Here is a 9,836-nt window from a genome sequence, read left to right as displayed (position 1 = left end):
CATCTTGTCTAGGATGTCTCTGATTTTTTGCATCAGGTGAATGTGATCTTGACATAAAACAATGATAATTAGTCAAAAAGCATTGCTGGACATTACAGAGAAGACCTGGTGTCCAGCAAGTACAGGCTAATAAACATCTTATATTTTCGCGTTCACTGTAAAGAAGGCAGATACTTTAAAAGCGTCCTTTATTACTGTCAGTAGTATTTTTTTTATGTCAATTTCGAGTTAAGAGTTTAAAAGTTATGTGCCACACAAACCTATACCTGACCAGAGGTTAATTAGACGCAGGTTCGAGACTGCCGTGTAGGTATTTGTGCCTTGCCCATCCGGATCCCGGAATGCTTACAGTACAGGGAGGGTGGGTCTCGTCATCTGTAGCTGTCACGGCACAAATCAAAGGCTGCATGCTGCTGGGACAAGGAAGGGGTGTGGCGGGATTGTTTCCCAATCGATGCAATCTGGAGGTCCCCCCACAGTCATAGGAGCAGCAGCAGTACTGGCGTGAGAGGCGGAAATGTCCGCTTAGATAATGGAAAGGATATACATGTGCGTCTACATTCAGGGTGGCTTCAACAAACGCACCTTCATCATTCCCTTTTGCCTAGTGAAGACGATGGCATTGCTGAACTTCTTAAAACCGCAGACGTCACATTTTAAAACTGGCAGCAAGTGCTTCATATTTAAATAGCTGTAGTTTAACATGTTCCTTTGCTGTTTTTGGATGTTGGAGACCTCTCTCTTTTACACATCATTTCTTTATAACCCAACTGCCGTGGATTTTGAATAATAGCAACAAAGTGAAGAGATGAGCCACACGTTTTTCCAAAGCACTTTTTTCCGGGTGGGTAGAATTATGTGACTTGCTCGGGTGTGCAGATCCACATCATGCCTGAGCTGGATGGGTGTCACAACAACAGAAATATTTTTCCGGTGTTCATCCTCTGTGGAATGTACTTTGTGTTGATATTCTGCACCAAAGAGCTCAGTGGTTTAAGTTTCTCAGGTGAGAAGCCAGTTTCAAGATATTTTATTGGCTCTTGTCAGGTGGGGGGCAGCAGCTGTCAGACGCAATGTGCTAGCTGTCAGTTTACAATAAGGCTTCCGTCACATTGTAAGTATATCTTGCACATTACAAATCACCGCAGTTCAAACGTGACAGGGTCACTTTGTTATAAGACACTCGTGTTAGCTTAGATGGACTAACACATTTCAACTGTTATGTTTATTATGAGAATGGGCTTCCCTTTAACATACCACACAAAAAAAATATATATATTTGTGTGGTACCCATGCTAGCTACTCCCAGGAGTGTGAAAAGCTGGGTCAAGGAAATGTTTGAAATGTGCTCCATTGGAAAGGAATTGGGTGCATGCACCTTTCCCTAATTTTAGGGAAGTGTCATCATTTCTTTAGGTTATAAACTCCCATTTAATGCCATTTACATTGGAAGGCTGTGGATTCACCCACCTGATGTTAATAGCCATATTCTGATACTGACACTGCAGCAAGAGGGAGTGGTGCATTTCTGGTTTGTCCTTCAGTGAAGACTTTAAAGCCAGGTTCCAGCTGCTAGTGGTAGTAGTAAGTAATGTAGTTATCACAGATCACGTGACACATTTTAGTGGAGAACATGTGCATTTCCCCAGTGTCTTAGACTGTAACTCTAGTAACCCTCCGAGACATCTTTCTTCATCAGTAGTTGTTAACCCAAGTAAATGCTACAAGGAGAGACAGTTGGGGGGGGGGGGGTAGTATTTAGGGAAGGGACTACTATCCTAGTTCAATTAAATGAGAGGCAGTACTGGTGGTTTTACAGTGTTTTGTAACTTTGTATGAGTGGAGATTCTGTAAAATTTATTATTATAGTTCTTTCTGTGTTCCTCATTCACTTAGCTACCCACAACTATTAGTTCCATTCTCAGCTGCCAGATGTGTTTTGAGTTATCATTCTACATCCCACCCCACAGACACATAAGTGTAGCTTGCTGACTTATGTCACATGAGCAGACCTAAGGAGTACAGGCCCAATGTGTGGCATGAAGAATGACTGTTGTGCTGTTTGTCAGACTAGAGGGGGCTGTGGTATGTGCCCTGTACATGGACACCGGCCTCACATTATAACTACTATCTCTGTCTATAGCAGCTGCTTTACAGTGCCATTGTGGGTGGTTATTGGCAGGCTGGGTACAGAGCAGGTTACCTTCCAACATTGTTGGAGCATATTCTTTGCATTGCCTTGCTATCCTGCTGTCTTCAACATAGTCTTGGTCCTATACATAAATATTTTTGACAAACAGCAGTACAGAAATGCTGCTGCCTATACTGTTGTCTTTCAGGGACATCTGTACAAACTTCTTACCTGCTTTACACTGAAAAAAAAATGGAGCCAATACCAGAAGCATAGATAGCAAGCAAAAGTATCATATTTACCAAGGCTTTATTTCAATTGTGTATTTACCAAGGCTTTATTTCAATTGTGAATAACTGTCTTACTTTGTTTAGAAATAATATAATTTATAGCTCCATATTTTGTATTTTGTACCATCTCAGCATTTGTGGATGTGCAGAAAATATCAAGAATAACTAGAAAAATGACAGAACTCTGCTTCAACTAACACCATAGAGTGTTGTTTCAGTGTCAGTCATTACCTTGTGCAGTGAAACCAGGGATTATATTCTGTGCTTTTGATGTACTATGTACTCTTTAAGGATGTAAATGCGCAGGAGTGTGAGGTCTTGTAGTTGAAAGAAGTGTTTCTTCTGAAAGGACAGTGAGTGCATCCAATCTTAATTCATGAGTTTTCTTATTACCCACTACATATTGAGCTAGAAGTGGTTGGGAGACTTGCTTCTTTTTATGATGATCTTATGATTCAGATTTTAGTTGCGACATTATTGCTCTGTCATGGTGAATTGGTTCCTTTTGGCAAAGCCTTTATTCTTGATTAACTAATAAGCAATGAAAATATCATGGTGTTACTTTGAAGTAAGCAATTCACATATTTGTATGACTTGACTTCACACTTTGCTGTAGAAGAAAACTAAATTTTTATTTATTTATTTATTTATGCAATTTTATGATTAGCACAGTGGTATGCATTTTTTACAGCTAATGTAGTTTCTTGACCTTGATGTCTTGCGCTTACTTTACCAGTAATAATGGAAGTGATGTATGATACATCCATCGATATAGCATTTCCCCTTTCCTCTGTTCTCATTAAAGCTGTTCCCCGTTATGAATATTCAGTAGGAAGCATGACAGCATGCGTTGCCATGCATTTATAAGCTACAGTGTGTACTTGTTTTTTTTTCATACTTTTGTCTCACTCCTGCACCATTTCATATTTTACCTGTTGAGTGTGAGGGCATGATTAAATATCTCTAGGACTGCTGAATATACTGGAAACATAAAATCTCCAAGGTGGCTGGAATAGTCAGCATACATAATGAATGTTCCACATATTCCTGATCGTGTCTCCACTGAAGAGCTGGGGGGCTTTACTCCACTGTTAAAACTATGGAATAGGAACAGGACCTTGTTGTCATTAAGGGGGTCAAGGGATGAAATGATATTATGAACCTGTCTTTTAGAGTTTGCATGATTATATGATAACACAGCTCTGCATATTCTTCATAATGTCGCATATAGATCTTTTGTTTTGTAACTATTTTAAGAAAATGTTTTTGATGCAGATGTTGCTGTTGGAAACAGTGCAGAATGTATAACAACCACGAAATTATACTAGAAAAACAACTAAGATCTGAATGAAGCAATACTTCTTGAACAGTTTGAAGTAACCAATTTTAATTTTAGCGCCTCGGTGCCACACACCTTCATGGAATACAAATCAATTCAAAAATCCTACTTATATACACATTTTGCATCAATTAAACAATAAAATTAATTAATCTAATTGCCCCTTAGAGCAAACTTCTCCAATTCAACTCTCTATTAAGTCCCTTAGGGACCAATGTGTTAAATTTCAAAATGTAAATACTTTCCCTACATAAAAGTTTTTCTTTTAAAACATTTTCATCTTCATAAAAACATTTAATTTGTTCCAAAATACTTCCTTTTAACAGTTTTTCTAGTGCAGAATGTATAGTCTACTTTTGTCACTTGCCATTTGTTTTTCCTCACAGTGTTCTGGAGATGTTTTATTTGGCACTTTGTGTGCATTTTACGTTGTTATTGAACTATTGATCTGATGATAAATTAATGCTTGTGATGTCAGAATGCTGGTAAACAATTTAATTCATTATTTTTGATATATATACACTGAGAGTATTTCTCCAACATAAAAGAGTCAATAAAAGTATTTCAGCTTAAAACAGTCAGTTGAATGGGGATGAAATGTTGAGATAAGTGAGTCTTTAATTGCCTGATGCAGTAAAGAGAAATTCAGATAATTTTTTAACTTTTTTTGTGTGGTCTTCTGTCATGAGAATTTGCCACCTGCCACCCATCTCTTTTCCCAAATCACAATCAAATTTCTTCTTTAGGATGTCCCTAGCTATGGGAATTTCCTCTTCCTGAGAAACTGTCTTTCCCAGTGGTGTACTTATTTCCAGTTACAAGGAGATAATCCAAAACTGGGTCTTGGTTTTTACAGCAGTTGGGGATCTGCTCATCTGAGTCTGCACTGGACAGACAAGGCTTAATTTTTAGTATTTTATTTATTTAGCATTTGTTGACCGGGAAAGTCCAACTAGGACAGAGCCATTTTTCAGTGGAGGCCCAGCGAGAAATGCTCCAGACACGTCTTTGGAATGTGGGAGGAAGGCGGAGTACCTGGAGACTGCACGTGAATGCAGGGAGGACATGCAGACTCTGCACAGAAGGCACCCCAGCCAAGAATCGAACCTGAGAACCTCTTGCTGTGAGGCGACAACATCACCCGCTGCACCACCAGAATACGCAAATACTTTCTTATTTTAACCATGTTCTCATTCATCTGATACATTAAGTCCCTATGGAATGCTACTCTCTACTCTTCGGAATCCCTCCCTCCTGTACATAATGGAAGTTAACCCTTGCAAACAATGTTTTTATTTTCACAGAGTTCTTTTTATATTGGTAGTTATATGTTTTTGCTGCCTTGTGTTCAGTTTTGCTGATGGACTTTGTTAAAATTCTTAAGCATTTACAGTATGAAGTTTATCACTGTCATATAACCTATGTTTACCTGATATTCAAAGTGATATTGCAGTTGCAATTTTGAGTATCATTTAATTATTTAATGCTGTATTTTAATTACTTTAGGTACTCTTTTGTCACTTGTAATGTTCATAGGTGAGTACTAGGCTAGCTGCCCTTGTGGGACAGTTTAAGTCTAGCCAATTTCCCCTTTTGTGCTAGAAATAATCTATTCCATTTGGTTATGGATTGGTCTTACTCATCCCATGGTTGATGATTATGCATTATCCATATTGAGAATAACTGGGATCATACCATAGATGCATGGGATAAAGAATTTAGGAGCACCCTCTGTTAATTAGTAGAACAGGGTGCAGTTCTGAGGTAAATATTCTGTTTCCCATCAATAGAGCTAAGTTGCACTTGACTATAGACAGGGATGAAATTTATTTTATGTGGATGGGGACCATAGCAGTGGTATCCTCTGTGAGATATATCTGTCACTCCAAACAGTTCTGTTGATGTTGCAGAAGAAGTTTAAATCCCTAGACTGAGTATTTATGATGCCATTTGGCTTGCTGATGTGCAGTAAATCCATCAGTAATTGGTCGGAGGATGTCTTTTATGCCATACACAGGTCACCTCTTAGTAGTCTGTAGGATACCAAGTATAGTGACGGGGCTTTGAGTCGGTCCACATAGAACATGCTGTTTAGGCCTTGTATCCTTTTAGTAAGGTATCCTGTGGGTGTTCCAGTTGGTGCATGTTTCTGGAATGATACACACCTAAGAGAGCATTATATTCAATGATTAGCCTAATGAGGGCTGAGCAGAGGGGGACAGTGACATCCCTAGAGCTCGATGCAATCCCTTTGTTTATAAGCTGTGCAGTATAGAAGGACTTTCTTAGAACAATGGACACACGTTGGTCAAAAGTTAGGTCACTGTCCATCTAAATTCTCAAATCTCAAACAACTGAGTCAACTCTTAGGGGCTTTTTGCCAATGTGGTAGTGCCCTGAGGGTAGATGACTTCCCAAAGGATACAATAAGGCATTTTTTAGCATTTAGTTTCAGTCCATGATTTTGGTACAATTTTTTTATTTGGGACAAACTTTCTTACAGGATGGCTATTTGAAGATACAATGACTGCTCCTAGCTTGCAGTCATCTGCAAACTTAGTCAGCTAGAGCCCTTTAGTATTGGCTTTTACTTCAGAAAAGTAAATGCCAAACAGCAGAAGTCCAAGCACAGAATCTTGGTGAACTTCATTGGCGACTGGTCTCTTTGTGGAGTTAACTTCCCCTGTTTTATTATTTGCATCCTGTCTGTGAACCAGCTGGCAATCCATCAGGTGACATAGAGATTTATTCCCAGTTTATTTAGCTTTTCTACTATGCCTGAATAGGGAATTGTGTCAAAAGCTTTCGGCAGATTGAGGTATGCTTTGTGTATCATTTTCTCTTCATAAATTGCTTTGGTGATCTTTTCAAAAAAAATCCACCAGGTTGAGTAAGCATGACTCACCATGGACAAATCCAAACTGAGATGGGGCCAGTGTTTGGAGGTTCCCTATGTCCTGATTGATTATTTCCATGATAGGTCTGTGACGTCCCTCCTCTGGGCCAGTGATTAAGGAGCCTCAATCCTCACCACTGACACTGGTGGGAAATGTTCACTGAGGAAAAAAATAAACACACATAGTATTTTCAGATGCTGTCCTCTGCACCAAATACAATTTCCTTTAAGAATACACAGGGAATGCATCCTCCATCCTCGGCAGGGCTTTCTCTCTAGGCCCCAAATAAGACTTCCCACTGACCACTACAGAGTTGAGTCCTTAGACGGGTGTTCCAAACCAAGCCCTCTGCCATCCTCTCTGTGAAGTCAGTGCTCTGTGTCCCTGTTCAAAGTAGCTGAAAGACACACTCTCTTTGAGATTTGATTTACACACATATCCACCTGTGAAAGGCTGGCACAGCTTACCCACTCCATCGCCTACATGCAGACTATAGGGTAGATTCACTGCCACCGGGACACCCAAAGCCAGCTACCTTAAGGCTGTTACAAGGGTACCCAATTACACTTATTAATACTTATACAAATGGTAGTGTTTGACCATGCAGCAAACTTTTCATTAACGTGGAGCCACAGTGCCACCAAATAAATGCAAGTACTCTCAAAGGTTAAATATTTTCTAAAAGACCAGTCACAATGAAGGGTTTAGATGTATTTAATAATAAATAATAAATAAAAAAAATGAAAATACTGAATATCTATGTACAGTAAACACCAGAGGTTCAGTAACAGGAAATATAAAAAAAACAACGCAGATTGAAAGACTCAGACAGATACAGAAAAAATAACATTTAGCTAATCTCAATGTATTTTCCTAACTGACTGAATAATTACTGCTCCCTAAGCTCTGATCCCCTGTAGGCTTGGTCATCTGAAAGGGTACTTTTAACTGTAGAATCTTACTTGATATATTTTCTTTTCTTACCAAAGTATGACTGACATTGTCTTTTTACCCATGTTCTATATCTTTTACCTGGAGTGTTTTTATTAATTCTTGTTATATTACTATGCTCAGCATACATGATGTAACCTGTTTTGTGTATTATGCTGGATGTACTGTATTTGTATAACTTGATGTTGGAGCTTTTCTCCCCAAGCCTCTGCTGAAAATGGACCTGGTCCAGTCGGAATTTCCCGGTTAACAAATGTAAAATAAAAAATAAATAATAATAAAAGATGAAGTGGATGAGTGTCTCTTGTGTCAGGTCCAAAAACAGAAAGCACTTATCACATCTCCCACTAGTATTCAAATACAGTTTCAGTGCTGGCTATAGAATGACATCACATCTGGTTACCTGGTTCCCGCACTACCCCCTACCAAAAATTGAGACAGGATCAGGCACTGATGTGTCACAATACACACATGGAACTTTAGTTAAGGTTTATTAAAGCACCTGGAAACTACAGAACAATTCCAACACTTCCACACTTCCTGCAGAAACTAACAAGCTATTCTCTGCCAGCATTCAGACCTGTGAGATAACATCTTTAATGCCTAAAACAAGTCATTTAATTTCTTAAGGTTAGTTGGGTTGGCTTAACCCCTTCCTTTCTGGTATCCTCTGTTAAAATATATACATTTCATCAGTTACAACAATACAGTCTTACATACGTTTATATTTATTTTTTTATTCAGTAGGAGCCACTGTTGATACATTTTTAATACAAGCAACTTTACAGATACATTTTTAACACAAACATCTGTACAAATCAGTTTGATATTCAAATGACATATAATTCTTTACAAAACTCCAGCAAGCTATACTGGCATATTTTACACATGCTCTGTCCTACTCTCCCTGGTGCATATTTCACATTATCACAAAATCTTTCCCATGGCTCTGCATATGAGACTTGGCTGTGCATATGAGTCTGGTCAAGCTTATGGGTCTATAATTGATTGCATCTTATTTATTTATTTTTTATTTATTTGGCATTTGTTTACTGCGAAAGTCCAACTGGGCATGAATCCTGGTTTCAGTGGAGGCTCGGGGAGAAAATCTCCAATATATATAGTTCAGTTAATAAACTACATAATATTATCACACAACGTGCAGTAACAAATAGCAGAATTGACATACTGGATAAATAAAGTTAGCTCAGAAAATCATACAGTGAATATTAAACAACAATCATAGGATACTGAATACCTATAAAGTACAATCAGTATTGATAACCAATGGTAAAATGGTATGCATTTTAAATAAGGGCAAAAGACTAAGAGAAAGGAAAAAGATTTTGCAGTTGGGGAGATTAGGAAATGGAGTTAAAGTAGGGAGCTACTGGGGAAGTAACTGGTGCTTTGGCTAATAAGAGAAGGGAGGGAAGGAAAGGGGGGCAAGAAGAGTAAGGAAAAGAGAATGAAGAAGGAAGAGAGGGCAGATAAAGGAAGAGAAGGAAGGAGTAAGTGGTGGTGTCAATCTGGTGTAAGACATTTACAGAGCCAGGAGTTAAGGATAAATCTCTTTAGAGATTGTTTAAGTATGTGACTACATGGCATTGCTCTAATATCTGTAGGAATACTGTTCCAGACCTTGGCTAATGAGTAGGAATATAGGCAGTAACAGATACATTTTTTGGTTTATGGATTTCAAGGAAATATTTCTCAGATGAGCAAAGAGGACAATTAGGGAGATAATGGTTAAGAATGGTGCTGGTTGCTGGGCAGGATGAGGATTTGTATACTATTTTATAAGCAAGGAGGAGTTGGGTGAACTTGAGATAGTGAGGTAACTCAAGCCAGTTTAAATATCTGAGGGTGGAGCAGTTATGGGAGTTGTATGACTGACTAGCTGCATTATTAGCTACTTTGTTATAGCAAAGCTCAAGTTTTGATCTTAGGGCGGTCTGAATGTTGGTGAAATTGGGTGAAACATATAATAGTGAAGGAAAGAGGTATGTATTGGCTAGAGTAACTCTTGAGTTGGTAAGGAATCTTTTTGCTCTATAGGAGCATGCCCGGTTTTTGCTGTGTTGTTTTTATGCACATTTGAATATGAAGAAAACATTTCAGTTGATCGTGTATTATGGCACCAAGTAACTTTGTGTTTAGCACAAGTTCAATTTCAGTATTGTTGAGAGATGATATTTTGAAGGTGTCTTTTATGTGTGTTTGGGATT

At 38.5% G+C, this 9,836-nt stretch overlaps 1 protein-coding gene across 4 annotated transcripts in view; it reads left to right on the top strand.

The window, feature by feature from the left end:
- The first annotated feature begins 392 nt into the window (after positions 1–392).
- The window catches only part of EVA1C (eva-1 homolog C), a 932,566-nt gene continuing 923,122 nt past the window's right edge, over positions 393–9,836 (top strand). For 2 of the 4 annotated variants that reach the window (XM_044071427.1, XM_044071426.1), the window contains exon 1: positions 396–1,006. In XM_044071427.1, coding sequence (XP_043927362.1) covers positions 889–1,006 — 118 coding nt within the window. In that variant the 5' untranslated portion in view covers positions 396–888. Of the gene's footprint in view, positions 1,007–9,836 lie in introns of all 4 variants that reach the window. The other 2 variants (XM_044071428.1, XM_044071425.1) reach the window with 2 other exon arrangements.

Source organism: Protopterus annectens, chromosome 5.part0 (assembly GCF_019279795.1).
Source record: "Protopterus annectens isolate FY-2018-M chromosome 5.part0, PAN1.0, whole genome shotgun sequence".
Classification (NCBI taxonomy): domain Eukaryota; kingdom Metazoa; phylum Chordata; order Ceratodontiformes; family Protopteridae; genus Protopterus; species Protopterus annectens.
This window is presented reverse-complemented; position numbering and strand designations above follow the sequence as displayed.